The sequence below is a fragment of the Platalea leucorodia genome (assembly GCF_965183815.1).
Source record: "Platalea leucorodia genome assembly, contig: HAP1_HAP1_SCAFFOLD_471, whole genome shotgun sequence".
In the NCBI taxonomy this organism is placed as follows: Eukaryota; Metazoa; Chordata; class Aves; order Pelecaniformes; family Threskiornithidae; genus Platalea; species Platalea leucorodia.
The window spans coordinates 833-18779 of record NW_028121121.1 but is presented as its reverse complement, the minus strand read 5'-3'; the positions used below and the strand labels follow the sequence as shown (position 1 = coordinate 18779).

The following is a 17947-nucleotide window of genomic DNA, read 5'->3' as shown; positions in this document are numbered from 1 at the left end:
CACCGGGGTCCCCCCGCCCCCCGGGGTCCCCCCCCCCCCTCCCCCCCGCCACCGGGGATATATATATATATTCATATTTATAGTTGCAGTGGTCCTCGTCACCCCTCCCCCACCCCCCTTCAAACACCCCCACCCCTGGGTGCTGCCCCACCCCCCCCCCCCCCCACCCCCCCGCACCCCGATTTAGGGGGAATCGAGGCATTTCTGGCAGTGTGCCCCACCCCCCCACCCCGGGCTTGGGGGGGGGGGAGGGGGCGGATTGGGGTGGCCCCGGGTGGGGGAGGGGGGGTGGGGGTGGGGGCCCCCCTCCCCCGGCCCCCCCCCTTTTCCTCAGTCGTCGATGCAGATGACCTCGCCCCCGCGCAGCTCCTTCTTCTCCGGGCCTTCGGCCTCGCGCTCCCGCTTCACCAGCACCGGGGGGCCGTTGGCGGCGGCTGCGGGGGGAGGGGGGCGCACCCAGGTGTTGGGTGGGGGTGGGGGGGCCGGACAACCCCTCCATCCCCCCCTCCCCCCCCCCAGCAGGGGCACCCTCCTGGGGACTCAGGTGAGCAGCCACCCCCCTCTGCTGCCATGGACCCAGGCATCAGGGACCCCCACCCGTGGGCCCAGGCGTCCGGAGACCCCCCACCCGTGGACCCAGGCATCCAAGGACCCCCCCACCCATGGGCCCAGGCATCCAAGGACCCCCCACCCATGGACCCAGGCATCCAAGGACCCCCCACCCGTGGACCCAGGCGTCCGGAGACCCCCACCCATGGGCCCAGGCATCCAAGGACCCCCCACCCATGGACCCAGGCATCCAAGGACCCCCCACCCATGGACTCAGGCATCCGGGGACCCCCACCCATGGACCCAGGCATCCAAGGACCCCCCCACCCATGGACCCAGGCACCTGGGGACCCCCACCCATGGACCCAGGCATCCGGGGACCCCCCACCCATGGACCCAGGCATCCAAGGACCCCCCACCCATGGGCCCAGGCATCCGGAGACCCCCACCCATGGACCCAGGCATCCAAGGACCCCCCCACCCATGGACCCAGGCACCTGGGGACCCCCACCCATGGACCCAGGCATCCAAAGACCCCCCCACCCATGGGCCCAGGCGTCCGGAGACCCCCACCCATGGATCCAGGCATCCAAAGACCCCCCCCCACCCATGGACCCAGGCATCCAAAGACCCCCCCCCACCCATGGACCCAGGCACCTGGGGACCCCCACCCATGGACCCAGGCATCCAAAGACCCCCCCACCCATGGGCCCAGGCGTCCGGAGACCCCCACCCATGGATCCAGGCATCCAAAGACCCCCCCCACCCATGGACCCAGGCACCTGGGGACCCCCACCCATGGACCCAGGCATCCGGGGACCCCCACCCATGGGCCCACGCCGCGGGGTGCTCACCGGTGATGAAGGAGCCAGGCGGCATCTGGCTGTAGTTGGCCCCTCCAGGGGGGAGGGCTCCGGCCGGGGGGGTCCCAAAGGTGCCCCCGTAGCTCTGGGGGGTGGCGTAGGGCCCCGGCGGGAAGGTCTGGGGACACGGGGACACCTCCGTCACCCCCCCACCCTGCTGTCACCAGGTCCCCACGGGAGGGACATCCCCCCCCCATCCCCAGGGTGGCACCAAGCTGGGGGTGTCCCCGATCGGGGACCCCAGGGTGGGCAGGTAGGGTCCCATGGGTGGGGGGTCCCAGGGGTGGGGGGGTCCCCAAGGGAAGGGAGGGTCCCCAGGGAAGGGACGTCCCCAAGGCTGATGATGTCCCCAAGGTGAAGGGTGTCCCCAAGGTGATGGGTGTCCCCAAGGTTGATGATGTCCCCAAGGTTGACGATGTCCCCAAGGTGAAGGGTGTCCCCAAGGTGAAGGGTGTCCCCAAGGTGATGGGTGTCCCCAAGGTTGATGACGTCCCCAAGGTTGACGATGTCCCCAAGGTGAAGGGTGTCCCCAAGGTGAAGGGTGTCCCCAAGGCAGACCAACCCCAAAGAGGGGGGGGGGGGACACACGACTGTCCCCCCCAAGGCACACGGGAGATGTCCCCAAAGCGAGAGGTGTCCCCAAAGCGAGAGGTGTCCCCAAGAAGGGACGTCCCCACGGTGGGATATCCTCAAGGGATGACCCCAAGTTGGGGAAATGTCCCCAGAAAATGGACATCCCCAAAAAATGGATGTCCCCAGGGCAGAGCTGTCCCCAAGGTGAGGGCTGTCCCCAAGGTAAGGTTGTCCCCAAGGTGATGTCCCCAAGGTGAGGGCTGTCCCCAAGATAAGACACATCCCCAAAGTGAGGGATGTCCCCAGGATGGGACGTCCCCAAGATAAGCAATGTCCCCAAAGCGAGGGATGTCCCCAGGGTGAGGGCTGTCCCCAAGCCAGGGTTGTCCCCAAGATAAGAAACGTCCCCAGGACAGGGCTGTCCCCAAGTCAGGGTTGTCCCCAAGATAAGGTTGTCCCCAAGGTGATGTCCCCAAGGTGAGGGCTGTCCCCAAGGTGAGGGCTGTCCCCAAGATAAGACAACCCCAAAGCGAGGGACGTCCCCAGGACGGGCCGTCCCCAGGGTAAGGGACATCCCCAGGGTGAGGGATGTCCCCAAGGTGAGGGCCGTCCCCAAGTCAGGACTGTCCCCAAGATAAGAAACGTCCCCAAAGCGAGGGACATCCCCAGGATGGGACGTCCCCATGGTGAGGGACATCCCCAGGGTGAGGGATGTCCCCAAGGTGATGTCCCCAAGGTGAGGGCTGTCCCCAAGGTAAGGTTGTCCCCAGGGTGATGTCCCCAAGGTGAGGGCTGTCCCCAAGGTAAGGTTGTCCCCAAGGTGATGTCCCCAAGGTGATGTCCCCAAGGTGAGGGCTGTCCCCAAGTCAGGACTGTCCCCAAGAGAAGACAACCCCAAAGCGAGGGACGTCCCCAGGACGGGCCGTCCCCATGGTGAGGGACATCCCCAGGGTGAGGGATGTCCCCAAGGTGAGGGATGTCCCCAAGGTGATGTCCCCAAGGTGAGGGCTGTCCCCAAGATAAGACACATCCCCAAAGTGAGGGATGTCCCCAGGATGGGACGTCCCCAAGATAAGCAATGTCCCCAAAGCGAGGGACGTCCCCAAGGTGAGGGCTGTCCCCAAGCCAGGGTTGGCCCCAAGGTGATGTCCCCAAGTCAGGGCTGTCCCCAAGATAAGACAACCCCAAAGCGAGGGATGTCCCCAGGACGGGCTGTCCCCAAGCTAAGAAATGTCCCCAGAGTGAAGGCTGTCCCCAAGGTGAGTGCTGTCCCCAAGGTAAGGTTGTCCCCAAGGTAAGGTTGTCCCCAAGGTGAGGGCTGTCCCCAAGGTAAGGTTGTCCCCAAGGTAAGGTTGTCCCCAAGGTGATGTCCCCAAGGTGATGTCCCCAAGGTGAGGGCTGTCCCCAAGTCAGGGCTGTCCCCAAATAAGAAACGTCCCCAAAGCGAGGGACATCCCCAGGACGGGCCGTCCCCATGGTGAGGGACATCCCCAGGGTGAGGGATGTCCCCAAGGTAAGGCTGTCCCCAAGGTGATGTCCCCAAGGTGAGGGCTGTCCCCAAGGTCAGGTTGTCCCCAAGGTGATGTCCCCAAGGTGATGTCCCCAAGGTGAGGGCTGTCCCCAAGGTCAGGTTGTCCCCAAGGTGATGTCCCCAAGGTGATGTCCCCAAGGTGAGGGCCGTCCCCAAGGTAAGGTTGTCCCCAAGGTGATGTCCCCAAGGTGATGTCCCCAAGGTGAGGGCCGTCCCCAAGGTCAGGTTGTCCCCAAGGTGATGTCCCCAAGGTGATGTCCCCAAGGTGAGGGCCGTCCCCAAGGTAAGGTTGTCCCCAAGGTGATGTCCCCAAGGTGATGTCCCCAAGGTGAGGGCCGTCCCCAAGGTAAGGTTGTCCCCAAGGTGATGTCCCCAAGGTGATGTCCCCAAGGTGATGTCCCCAAGGTGAGGGCCGTCCCCAAGGTGCCGACGGCGGGCGGGGGTGACTTACGGGCGGGGGGTGGCTCTCGGTGCCCTTGCTGGCGAGGCGGCTGAGGATGCTGCGCTCCGACATCTGGAGGCGGGCGGCGATGGGGGGGATGCGGGAGAGGGTGGCGGGCAGGCGGGTGACGTCCGCCTTCATGTCGCTCAGCAGCTCCTCCAGCTGGTTCAGCACTGGCGCCCGAGAGGGCGAGAGAGAGAGAGAGAAAGAGGGGCGGGGGGAGCCCGTCAGCGCCGGGGGGCCGCCCCGCGCCTACTCACAGCTTACTCATAGGTTACTCATAGGTTACTCACAGCTTACTCAGAGGCTACTGGGGGGGGGTGGCGGGGGTGGAGATACTCACGTGAGAGGAGGGAGTGGGGTGGGGAGAGGGGAAGCCTGAGAGCTACTCAAGGGATGCACCTACTCAAAGGATGCACCTACTCAAAGGATGCACCTACTCAAGGGATGCACCTACTCAAGGAATGCACCTACTCAAGGAATGCACCTACTCAAAGGATGCACCTACTCAAGGGATGCACCTACTCGGGGGATGCACCTACTCGGGGGATGCACCTACTCGGGGAGCGAGGGCATGCTGCAGGGTGGGAGGACTCAGAGGAGCTCTAGCTACGAGCCCTGAGCCCACTGGAAGTACTCCGGGTGTACTCCTTACGCACTCCAGGTGTACTCCTTAAACACACCGGAGCTACTCGGGTTGTACTCTTTACTCTGGGTATACTCCTTAGCCACACCAGAGATACTCTGGGCATACTCCTCACGCACTCTGGGCATACTCCTTAGCCACACCAGAGCTACTCTGGGCATACTCCTGGCATACTCCAGGTCTCCTGCCTAGACACACCGGAGATACTCCGGGTACGCCCTCCTAGAGATACTCCGAGCATAGCGCTGAGGCACTTGAGGGTCTACGCTCTAGCTACACTGGAGATACTCCAGCCATACGCCTTAAACGCCCCAGTATCCTCTCTAGCCACACCAGAGCTACTCCAGGTATGACGTTTAGCAACACCTGAGATACTCCGGGTATACTCCTTAGCCACCCTGGGCATATGCTGGAGATACACCAGAGATACTCTGGGCATGCTCCTTAGACACTCGGGATACACCCTGTAAGCACTCCGGAGATACTCTGGATATACTCCTTAGACACACTAAAGATACTCCAGGTATACTCCTTGGATACACCAGAGATACTCCAGATCCATGCTATAGCCACCCCAGAGATACTCTGGGCATCCTCAGCACTTGCTCCTGCTCGGGGCTAAGAGGCCGCAGCCACGTCACCGATACTCGGGGGATACTCATTACACCCCCCCGAGATCCTCTGCACAGAGCCGTCAGCCTACACCAATGATACTCGCTGCTTACTCAATTAATGACATTAAAGACAGCAGAGATACTCTGGGCTTACTCAGCACGTTCCTCTGGAGTACTCCAGGCTTCCTCATTAAATACACCAGAGATACTCCGGGCGTACACCAGAAGTACTCGGGGGAAATACTGCCCGTGCCCCAGGGATACTCCGGGCAAAGCCGTTACACGCAAGCAGGGACACCCCCTCCGCACGTCAGCATTACTCCAGGCTTACTCATTACATGCACCAGGGATACTCTGGCCACCGGGCTACTCCGAATATACTCCTTCCATGCCCCCGAAATACTCTGGGTAAATGCGTTACATCCTCCAGAAGCACACGGGGCGTACTAGTGACATACTCCAGCCTTACACTACGGATACTCAGCAGATACATCTTAGCGCAAAGCGACAGAGGCACCCGCCTGCTCCTCACGCACCCCAGAGCCCCTCGGCCGCCCTAAATCCGCACCCCGCCTTACTCCGAGCTTACTCCGAGCTTACTCCGAGGTTACTCCAGGTTTACTCACACCCCAAAAACCCCTCGGGGACCTTCCAGCAGCTGCCCCGCCACCCCCCTTTGCACCCTTTTTCCCCCTCCCCACCTCCGGCCGCCAGAAAGCACACGCAGAGCAAGGATACACCGGGAGCCGGTTGGGAGGAGAACCCCACTTTAATGATTGAGAGCGCGGTACAGAGGTGCGAGGCGCTACACGGGGCGTCCGCGCCGGGCGCGCCGGCCCACCCGCCTCTTACCCTTGTGCAGGACGGCGTTCGCGGGCTTGTTGCCCGCCAGCGACTCCTTGGACAAGTGCTGGTGGCTCTCGGCCAGGCACTCGACCTCGGCGAAGCGGGTGTTGAGGGCCATGGCGGGGTGGCTGGGGTCCTGCGTCATGTTCAGGTAGGCGGCGCGTCGGAGCTGCTCCTCGATCACCAGCGCCTGCTCCAGCAGCTGGGGGCGGGGAAGGGAGAGGGGTGGCGGAGGGGACCCAGGTGTCCGGGCACCCGCAATGACCTCACGCCCCAACAAGGCCAAGGAAGGACCCAGGCGTCTGGGCACCCAACTCTGACGTCACCCATTGCTTTGAGTCCAGAGAGGACCCGGGCGTCCGAGCACCCAACTATGACCTCACACCCCAACAAGGCCCAGAGGACCCAGGTGTCTGAGCACCCAACTCTGACGTCACATCACCACAAGGCCAAGAAAGGACCCGGGCGTCCGAGCACCCAACTGTGACCTCACACCACACCGAGGCGAAGGAAGGACCATGGCGTCCAAGCACCCAACTCTGACCTCACTCATCGCTTAGAGGACCCAGGTGTCTGAGCACCCAACTCTGACGTCACACCACAACAAGGCCAAGGAAGGACCCAGGTGTCCGAGCACCCAACTACGACCTCACGCCCCAACAAGGCCAAGGAAGGACCCGGGCGTCCAGGCACCCAACTCTGACGTCACCCATTGCTTAGACGACCCAGGCGTCCGGGCACCCAACTCTGACCTCACGCCCCAACAAGGCCCAGACCCAGGCATCCGGGCACCCAACTCTGACCTCACGCCCCAACAAGGCCAAGAGAGGACCCAGGTGTCCGAGCACCCAACTGTGACCTCACACCCCAACAAGGCCCAGAGAGGACCCAGGTGTCCGAGCACCCAACTGTGACGTCACACCACAACAAGGCCCAAAGAGGACCCAGGCAGCCGAGCACCCAACTCTGACGTCATACCACAACAAGGCCAAGGAAGGACCCGGGTGTCCGAGCACCCAGCTATGACCTCACACCCCAACAAGGCCAAGAAAGGACCCAGGCGTCCGAGCACCCAACTCTGACGTCACACCACCACAAGGCCCAGAGAGGACCCAGGCGTCCGAGCGCCCAACCATGACGTCACACCACCACAAGGCCAATAAAGGACCCGGGCGTCCGAGCACCCAACTGTGACCTCACACCCCAACAAGGCCCAGAGAGGACCCAAGCGTCTGAGCACCCACCTATGACCTCACACCCCAACAAGGCCAAGAAAGGACCCGGGCGTCCAAGCACCCAACTGTGACCTCACACCACACCGAGGCCCAGAAGACGCAGGCGTCCGGGCACCCAACGCTGGCCTGACCCCCCCCTTCCCCCCCACAAGCCTCTTGCACGAGGCCCCTCCACCCCCACTCGTGCGCAGCCCACGTGCAAGCCCCACCCCCTTTCCACGGCCACCTCCCCCACCCCCCCAGCTTGGGCACTTGTGCAAGAACCCCTTGTGCAAGCCCAACCCTCGCGTGAGCCCGACCCTCGTGCGAGGCCCTCGTGCGAAAGCCTCGTGCCAGCGCCGCGCTCACATGTACGCAGCCCTCGTGCAAACCCCTCGTGCAAGCTCCGCCCCGGCGCGAACCCAGCCCTTGAGCATGCCCCTGGTGCAAGGGAGCAGACCCCCGGCGTGAAAGCCGCCCTCGTGCGAGGCCCTTGCACGAGCCCAACCTTAGCGCGAGCCCCTCGTGCGAGCCCTCGTGCGAGCCCTCGTGCGCTCACCTTGAAGCGGCGTGCGAGGAACTTGTTCTTCATCTCGAGGAAGTTCCCTTTGGAGGCTTCGCCCTTGAAGGGTTCGTTGATGACCCCGAAGGCGCCGTCGTTCTGGATGTCAGTCCAGCGCGCGTAGCCGTGGCTGCGCGCTAAGGACTGTCACCGTGTCACCGCGTCACCCCGTCGCATCACCGCGTCACCACATCACCCCGTCACTGTGTCACCGCATCACCCCGTGCCCAGCATCCCCCTCACCCCCCATATCCAGCTCACGGAGCCGTGGCTGCACGCTAAGGACTGTCACCATGTCACCGCGTCACCACGTCACCACATCGCCGCGTCACTGCGTCACAACATCACCCCGTCACTCTGTCACCGCATCACCCCGTGCCCAGCATCCCCCTCACCCCCCACATCCACCTCATGGAGCCGTGGCTGCGTGCTAAGGACTGTCACCGTGTCACCGCGTCACCCCGTCGCATCACCGCGTCACCACATCACCCCGTCACTGTGTCACCGCATCACCCCGTGCCCAGCATCCCCCTCACCCCCATATCCAGCTCACAGAGCTGTGGCTGCGCGCTAAGGACTGCCACTGTGTCACCGCGTCACCCCGTCGCATCGCCGCGTCACTGTGTCACCACATCACCCTGTCACTCTGTCACCCTGTCACTCTGTCACCGTATCACCCCGTCACCGTATCACCCCGTGCCCAACATCCCCCTCACCCCCCACATCCAGCTCACAGAGCCGTGGCTGCACGCTAAGGACTGTCACCGTGTCACTGCGTCACCCCGTCACTGTGCCACCGCGTCACCCTGTCCCCAGCATCCCCCTCACCCCCCACATCCACCTCATGGAGCCGTGGCTGCGTGCTAAGGACTGTCACCGTGTCACCACGTCACCCCGTCGCATCGCCGCGTCACTGCGTCACCACATCACCCCGTCACTCTGTCACCGCATCACCCCGTGCCCAGCATCCCCCTCACCCCCCATATCCAGCTCATGGAGCCGTGGCTGCACGCTAAGGACTGTCACCATGTCACCGCGTCACCACGTCACCACATCACCGCGTCACTGTGTCACCACATCACTGCATCACTTTGTCACCGCATCACCCCATCCCCAGCATCCCCCTCACCCCCCACATCCAGCTCACAGAGCCGTGGCTGCGCGCTAAGGACTGTCACCGCGTCACCACGTCACCGTGTCACCACGTCACTGTGCCACCGCGTCACCCTGTCCCCAGCATCCCCCTCACCCCCCATATCCAGCTCGTGGAGCCGTGGCTGCGTGCTAAGGACTGCCACCGTGTCATCGCGTCACCGCGTCTCCATGTCACCACATCACCGCGTCACCCCGTCCCCAGCATCCCCCTCACCCCCCATATCCAGCTCACGGAGCCGTGGCTGCGTGCTAAGGATTGTCACCGTGTCATCACGTCACCGCGTCATCACGTCACCCGCGTCTCCATGTCACCGCGTCACCCCATCCCCAGCATCCCCCTTACCCCCCATATCCAGCGCATGGAGCCATGGCTGCGCGCTAAGGACTGTCACCGCGTCACACCATCACCGCGTCACACCGTCATTGTGTCGTCGCGTCACGCCATCCCCAGCATCCCCCTCACCCCCCATATCCAGCGCACGGAGCCATGGCTGCGCGCTAAGGGCTGCCGCCTCGTCACCACCGCCATGTCACCACCACCACGTCACTGTGTCATTGTCACCATGTCACCTTGTCCCCAACATCCCCCTCACTCCCCACCCGCCTGGGGGTCATCACCCAGCCAGCGCACGGAGGTGTGGATGCACATTAAGGACTGTCACCACATCAGCGTCACTGTGTCACCGTCACCGTGTCACCGCGTCACTGTCACCGTTATCACCCTGTCCCCAACATCCCTCTCACTCCCCCCAGATCATCCCCCTGGCCAGCCTGTGGAGCTGCGGCTGCATGGTAAGGGCCGTCACCACGTCACTGTCACCGTGTCACTGTCACCATGTCACCGCGTCACTGTCACCGTGTCACCGTCACCATGTCACCGCGTCACCGTCACCATGTCACACTGTCCCCAGCGTCCCTCTCACCCCCCCACCTCATCTCCCGTCCAGCGCTTGGAGCCATGGCTGCACGCTGACTGTCACCGTGTCACTGTGTCACCACCGCAATGTCACCATCACCACGTTACTGCGTCACCATCACCACATCACCGTCACCGTGTCACCCGGTCCCCAACATCTCCCTCTTGTCCCCCCAGGCCAACCCCCCTCCAGCACACAAAGCTGTGGCTGCACGCTAAGGACTGTCACCATGTCACCACCACCATGTCACCACCACGTCACCATCACCGCATCACCATCACCACGTCACCCTGTCCCCAGCATCCCCCTCGTTCCCCCCAGGCCATCCCCCCCTCCAGGACGCAGAGCCACGGCTGCACGTTAAGGACCATCACCACATCACCGCGGCACCAACACCGCGGCACCGTCACCGCGTCACCATCGCATCACCGTGTAACCATCACCGCATCGCTATCACTGCGTCGCCCTGTCCCCAACGTCTCTCTCATCCCCTCCACGCTAAGGACTGTCACCGTGTCACTGCGTCACCACCGCTGTGTCACTGTCACACCACCGTCACCACATCACCCTCATGGCATCACCCCGTCCCTAGTGTCCCGCCAGGTCACCCCCGCCAGCACACGGAGTCGTGGCTGTGCACTAAGGACTGTCACCATGTCACCGTGTCACCGTCACCCAATCACCGAGGTCACCCGCACCCCCGCCAGCACACGGAGTCGTGGCTGTGCGCTAAGGACTGTCACCGTGTCACCGTCACCCGATCACCGAGGTCACCCTCACCCCCACCCAGGTCACCCCCGCCAGCACACAGAGCCGTGGCTGTGCGCTAAGGACTGTCACCGTGTCACCGTCACCCGATCACCGAGATCACCCTCACCCCCACCCAGGTCACCCCCGCCAGCACACAGAGCCGTGGCTGCGCGCTAAGGACTGTCACCGTGTCACCGTCACCCGATCACCGAGGTCACCCTCACCCCCGCCAGCACACGGAGCCGTGGCTGTGCGCTAAGGACTGTCACCGTGTCACCGTGTCACCGCACCCCCATCACCTCCCTCTTAGGACTGTCCCCAGTGTCACCATCACCGCTGTCCCCAACCTCACCACCGCCCCCTGCGTCACCCCCAACTTGGTGTCACCCTCCTTGGTGCTGCCGCCGCCACCAGCCCTGGGGAGGATGACAACACCCGGCGGGGGACCCCGGTGTGCCGCGGCGGACCGCCGGCGTGGCGGAAGGATACAGGACGATGCCGGCCAGCAGCCAATAGTCGTGGCGCCGGTGCCAGATCTCGTTGAGCTTCCCCGAGGAAATGGCGGCGCGTTCCTCGTTCTGCCACAGCGTGTGCAGCTCTGCGGAGTTTCGGGGCGGGGGTTGTCAGGGAAGCGGGGACCCCGGCATGTCACCCCGCCGTCCCCCCCGCCCCGCCCCGTCACCCCCGCTCACCCGTAAAGCCGCCGTCGGCAATGTTGAACATGAAGCGCGGTTTCTCGGCCTTGTCGTCCCGCCGGCCGTTGGCGCGCGCCTCCAGCTTGGGTTCCTTCTCGGCCTTCACCTCCTCTGCGTGGGGGCGTGGGGGGGACGCGCGGGGGGCGTGGGGGGGACACGGGGGTCAGCGCCATGTCACAACCCCCCTCCGCCCGCCCCCAAACCACCCCCAGCCCCCCCCGGTAAGCAGGAAGCCATTCGCAGCCATCAGTAGGCTTCAGAGTGAACGCGACAAGATTAAGAACAAAGCGCTCCAGGCGCATCCCTTTGGTTAAGCCCCGCCCTGGGTGGGTTAGGCCCCACCCCTGCAGTTAAGCCCCGCCCCCAGGTACCTCGTTTGGGGTCAGGGTCCCCCGGCCGCTCCTTGGGCTCCTCCTCGGGGGGTTTCTCGTCACCCTTCTCTGCCCCGGGACCCTTCTCGGCCTCGGCGCCTGCGGGGTGGGGGACAGGGGTGCTCAGATGCCTGAGTCCCCTCAGGGATGGGTGGGGGGCACCCAACGCCCGGGTCCCCTCAAGGATGGGTGGGGGGCACCCAACGCCTGGGTCCCCCGGGGGATTTGGGGGGCTCCCGAACGCCTGCATCCCCCGAGGGTGGGGGGCTCCCAAAGGCCTGGGTCCCCTGAGGGTGGGGGGCACCCAATGCCTGGGTCCCCCAGGGGATTTGGGGGGCACCCAACGCCTGGGTCCCCCGAGGGTGGGGGGCACCCAACACCTGGGTCCCCCGGGGGATTTGGGGGGCACCCAACGCCTGGGTCCCCCGAGGGTGGGGGGCACCCAACGCCTGGGTCCCCCAGGGGATTTGGGGGGCTCCCGAACGCCTGGGTCCCCTGAGGGTGGGGGGCACCCAATGCCTGGGTCCCCTGAGGGTGGGTGGGGGGCACCCAGAGGCCTGGGTCCCCCAGGGGATTTGGGGGGCACCCAACGCCTGGGTCCCCCGAGGGTGGGGGGCACCCAATGCCTGGGTCCCCTGAGGGTGGGTGGGGGGCACCCAGAGGCCTGGGTCCCCCAGGGGATTTGGGGGGGCACCCAACGCCTGGGTCCCCCGAGGGTGGGGGGCACCCAATGCCTGGGTCCCCCAGGGGATTTGGGGGGCACCCAAAGGCCTGCGTCCCCCGAGGGTGGGGGGCACCCAACGCCTGGGTCCCCCAGGGGATTTGGGGGGCTCCCAAATGCCTGGGTCCCCTGAGGGTGGGTGGGGGGCACCCAACGCCTGGGTCCCCGGGGGTGGGGCCTCACCTGCTCGCTCCTCGCGGGCCGGGGGCCCTTCGGCCTCGGGCTCCCGCTGGCCGGGTCCCTCCTCCTCCTCCCCCTTCCGCGGCCCTTCGGCCTCGCTGCCGTCACCCGGGGACGGTGGCACTTCGGGGACAGGAGGCTGCGGGGACAGGGTGGGGGTGGCGTCAGCGGGGACGCTGGGGCTCCCCTATCACGACATCCCCCCCCCCCCCCCCGTGTCCCCCCGGCGTGACAAGGGGGGACAAGGGGACAGGGACAGAGGGGACAGGGACGGGGACAGGGATGGGGACAGGGATGGGGACAGGGATGGGGACACAGGGTCAGGGTGGGGGAAGAGGACAGAGAGGGGACAGGGACAAGGACGGGAGGGTGACAACAGCGCTGGGGACAGAGGGTTGGGGACAAGGACAAGGGTTGGGGACAAGGACAGGGCTGGGGACAGGGTTGGGACAGAGTTGGGGACAAGGAGAACATCACGATTGGGGACGGGGTTGGGGACAGGGACAGCGAGGACACGATTGGGGACAGGGTTGGGGACGGAGAGGACATGATTGGGGACAGGGTTGGGGACAGGGATGGGACAGAGTTGGGGACAAGGAGAACATGATTGGGGACAGGGACGGGGACAGGGACAGCGAGGACATGATTGGGGTCAGGGTTGGGGACAGGGATGGGACAGAGTTGGGGACAAGGAGAACATGACTGGGGACAGGGAGGACACGATTGGGGACAGGGATGGGGACAGGGAGGACACGATTGGGGACAGGGAGGACAGGGTTGGGGACAGGGAGGACAGGGTTGGGGACAGCCCTGTCACCCACCTCTGTCTCCATCTTCTCGGGGCCTTTGGGCTCCTTCTCGTCCCTGGTGTCACCGTCGTCCCTGTCCGGGGGTGGCCCTGGCCCGTCCCCGCGCTCGCTGGGCGCCGGCGTGGCTGGGGACAGGGGACGTTAGGACATGGGGTGTCCCTGTGTCCCCTACCCTGTCCCCCATGTCCCCATGTCCCTGTCCCCATCCCGTCCCCTGCGTACCCCCATCCCTGTCCCCCCATCCCGTCCCCATGTCCCCCATATCCCCATGTCCCCATCCTCTGTCCCTCATGTCCCCATGTCCCCATCCCATGTCCCCCATCCCCATATCTTCATCCTGTCCCCTTGTCCCCATCCTGTCCCCATGTCCCCATCCTGTACCCCCTTTCCCCATGTCCCCCATCCCCATATCTTCGTCCTGTCCCCTTGTCCCCATCCTGTCCCCATGTCCCCATCCTGTCCCCATGTCCCCCATCCCCATCCTGTCCCCATGTCCCCCATCCCCATATCTTCATCCTGTCCCCCTGTCCCCATCCTGTCCCCCCTGTCCCCATGTCCCCCATCCCCGTATCTTCGTCCTGTCCCCTTGTCCCCATGTCCCCATCCTGTCCCCATGTCCCCCATCCCCATATCTTCGTCCTGTCCCCATGTCCCCATCCTGTCCCCATGTCCCCCATCCCCATATCTTCATCCTGTCCCCCCTGTCCCCATCCTGTCCCCATGTCCCCATCCTGTCCCCATGTCCCCCATCCCCATCCTGTCCCCATGTCCCCCATCCCCATATCTTCATCCTGTCCCCCTGTCCCCATCCTGTCCCCATGTCCCCCATTCCCATATCTTCGTCCTGTTCCCCTGTCCCCATCCTGTCCCCATGTCCCCCATCCTGTCCCCATGTTCCCCATCCCCATCCTGTCCCCATGTCCCCCATCCCCATATCTTCATCCTGTCCCCCTGTCCCCATCCTGTCCCCCCTGTCCCCATGTCCCCCATCCCCGTATCTTCGTCCTGTCCCCTTGTCCCCATGTCCCCATCCTGTCCCCATGTCCCCCATCCTGTCCCCATGTTCCCCATCCCCATCCTGTCCCCATGTCCCCCATCCCCATATCTTCATCCTGTCCCCCGTCCCCATCCTGTCCCCCCTGTCCCCATGTCCCCCATCCCCGTATCTTCGTCCTGTCCCCTTGTCCCCATGTCCCCATCCTGTCCCCATGTCCCCCATCCCCATATCTTCGTCCTGTCCCCTTGTCCCCATCCTGTCCCCCTGTCCCCCATCCCCATATCTTCATCCTGTCCCTATGTCCCCATTCTGTCCCCCCTGTCCCCACGTCCCCCATCCCCATATCTTCGTCCTGTCCCCCCTGTCCCCGCCCCGTGTCCCCGTACCGGGCGTGGGGGGGCCGGGGCTGGGGGGGCCGCTCTGCTCGGGGCTGGGGGGACAGGTCTTGGCGGGGGAGGAGGCGCGGGACGAGCGCTTGGAGTCGGCGCTGGGCTCCGGGGCCAGCTCGGGAAGGCTCCAGCGCCCGTTGATGTGCTCGAACTCCTGCACCTGCGGGGGCACCCAGGCGTCGGGGGGCACCCAGGCACCCGGGGGGGCACCCAGGTGTCCAGGGGGGCACCCAGGTGTCCGGGGGGGGACCCAGGCACCTGGGGGGGGACCCAGGCGTCGGGGGGCACCCAGGCACCCGGGGGGGCACCCAGGTGTCCAGGGGGGCACCCAGGTGTCCGGGGGGGGACCCAGGCACCTGGGGGGGGACCCAGGCGTCGGGGGGCACCCAGGCACCCGGGGGGGGACCCAGGCATCAGGGGATACCCAGGCGTCCAGGGGGGCTCCCAGACACCCGGGGGGGACCCAGGTGTCCAAGGGGGACCCAAGTATCGAGGGGGGACCCAGGCACCCGGTGGGGGACCCAGGCACCCAGGGGGACCCAAGTATCCAGGGGAGCACCAAGGCGTCCAGGGGGGACCCGGGCACCCAGGAGGGACCCAGGCACCTGGAGGGGGACCCAGGCATCAGGGGGCACCCAGGCCCCCGGGGGGGGAAACCCAGGCACCAAGGGGGAAACACCCAGGCACCCAGAGGGGACCCAGGCATCTGGGGGGGGACCCAGGTGTCTGGGAGGGGACCCAGGCACCCATGGGGGACCCAGGTGTCTGGGGGGGACACCCAGCCATCCTAGAGGGGACCCAGGCACCCAGAGGGGACCCAGCCATCCTAGAGGGGACCCAGGCATCCGGGGGGGGACCCAGGCACCCAGGGGGGACCCAAGTGTCCCAGGGGGACCCAGGGACCCAGAGGGGGACCCAAGCACCCAGTGGGCACCCAAGCACCCAGAGGGGACCCAGGTGTCCCGGGGGGACCCAAGTGTCCAGGGGGGGACCCAGGCACCCGGGGGGGGACCCAGGCATCCGGGGGGCACCCAAGCACCCAGTGGGGGGACCCAGGTGTCCTGGGGGGACCCAAGTGTCCAGGGGGGGACCCAGGGACCCAGAGGGGGACCCAAGCACCCAGTGGGCACCCAAGCACCCAGAGGGGACCCAGGTGTCCCGGGGGGACCCAAGTGTCCAGGGGGGGACCCAGGGACCCAGAGGGGGACCCAAGCACCCAGTGGGCACCCAAGCACCCAGAGGGGACCCAGGTGTCCCGGGGGGACCCAAGTGTCCAGGGGGGGACCCAGGCACCCGGGGGGGGACCCAGGCATCCGGGGGGCACCCAAGTACCCAGTGGGGGGACCCAGGTGTCCTGGGGGGACCCAAGTGTCCAGGGGGGGACCCAGGGACCCAGAGGGGGACCCAAGCACCCAGTGGGCACCCAAGCACCCAGAGGGGACCCAGGTGTCCCGGGGGGACCCAAGTGTCCAGGGGGGGACCCAGGCACCCGGGGGGGGACCCAGGCATCCGGGGGGCACCCAAGCACCCAGTCGGGGGACCCAGGTGTCCTGGGGGGACCCAAGTGTCCAGGGGGGGACCCAGGGACCCAGAGGGGGACCCAAGCACCCAGTGGGGACCCAAGCACCCAGAGGGGACCCAGGTGTCCCGGGGGGACCCAGGCACCTGGGGGGGACCCAGGCACCCAGGGGGGGACCCAGGCACCCATCGGGGGGGGGGGGGGTCGTACCTTCTTCTTGACGAGGGACATGACGCCGATGCGGGTCAGCACCTGCTGCCGCGAGAGCCCCTCCCGGGGGACCCCGTCCGCGAAGGTCTCGGAGCCGTCGGCCCCCGGCTCGCAGAGGTGCCGCATGAACAGGGACACGTAGGCCCTGGGGGACACGCTCAGGGCCACCGCCCGCCGCTGCCCCTCCCCCCGGGGGCCTCGTCCCCGCAGACCCCTCCCCAGGGGCCCTTGTCCCCACTGTCCCTGTCCCCAGGGTCCCTTGTCCCCATAGACCCCCTCCCAGGGTCCCTTGTCCCCATTGTCCCTGTCCCCAGGGTCCCTTGTCCCCATGATCCCTGTTCCCAGGGTCCCCATCTCAAGGGTCCCTTGTCCCCACGGTCCCTTGTCCCCATAGACCCCCTCTCAGGGTCCCTTGTCCCCATTGTCCCTGTCCCCAGGGTCCCTTGTCCCCATGATCCCTGTTCCCAGGGTCCCCATCACGAGGGTCCCTTGTCCCCACGGTCCCTTGTCCCCATAGACCCCCTCCCAGGGTCCCTTGTCCCCATTGTCCCTGTCCCCAGAGTCCCTTGTCCCCATGATCCCTGTTCCCAGGGTCCCCATCACGAGGGTCCCTTGTCCCCACGGTCCCTTGTCCCCATAGACCCCCTCCCAGGGTCCCTTGTCCCCATTGTCCCTGTCCCCAGGGTCCCTTGTCCCCATGATCCCTGTTCCCAGGGTCCCCATCACGAGGGTCCCTTGTCCCCACGGTCCCTTGTCCCCATAGACCCCCTCCCAGGGTCCCTTGTCCCCATTGTCCCTGTCCCCAGGGTCCCTTGTCCCCATGATCCCTGTTCCCAGGGTCCCCATCACGAGGGTCCCTTGTCCCCACGGTCCCTTGTCCCCATAGACCCCCTCCCAGGGTCCCTTGCCCCCATTGTCCCTGTCCCCAGGGTCCCTTGTCCCCATGATCCCTGTTCCCAGGGTCCCCATCGCGAGGGTCCCTTGTCCCCACGGTCCCTTGTCCCCACAGACCCCCTCCCCAGGGGCCCCGTCCCCAGGGGCCCTTGTCCCCATTGTCCCTGTCCCCAGGGTCCGTTGTCCCCATAGACTCTGTCCCCAGGGTCCCCATCTCAAGGGTCCCTTGTCCCCACTGCCCCTTGTCTCCATAGACCCCATCCCAGTGTCCCCTGTCCCCACAGACCCTGTCCCCATTGTCCCTGTTCCCAGGGTCCCCATATCAAGGGTCCCTTGTCCCCATAGACCCCATCCCAGAGTCCCCTGTCCCCACAGTCCCTGTTCCCAGTGTCCCTTGTCCCCATAGACTCCATCCCAGGGTTCCCTGTCCCCAAGGTCCCTGTCCTCAGGGTCCCCAGTGTCCCCATCCCCAGGGACCCTGTCCCCAGGGTCTCCAGTGT

The 17947-nt window shown here is 65.8% G+C and overlaps 1 protein-coding gene across 1 annotated transcript; it reads right to left on the bottom strand.

The window, feature by feature from the left end:
• Positions 1-194: 194 nt before the first annotated feature.
• LOC309604215 (chromodomain-helicase-DNA-binding protein 3-like) lies at positions 195-16721 on the bottom strand. Its single transcript, XM_082339150.1, has 12 exons — positions 16554-16721; positions 14822-14984; positions 13451-13563; positions 12633-12768; positions 11729-11827; positions 11355-11468; positions 11152-11260; positions 7838-7970; positions 6071-6266; positions 3968-4131; positions 1404-1530; positions 195-434 (listed from the first exon to the last, which is right to left on the bottom strand). The coding sequence occupies exons 1-12, from the start codon at positions 16677-16679 to the stop codon at positions 331-333; spliced, it is 1584 nt and encodes a 527-aa protein (XP_082195276.1). The 5' UTR covers positions 16680-16721; the 3' UTR covers positions 195-330.
• Between the last annotated feature and the right edge of the window lie 1226 nt (positions 16722-17947).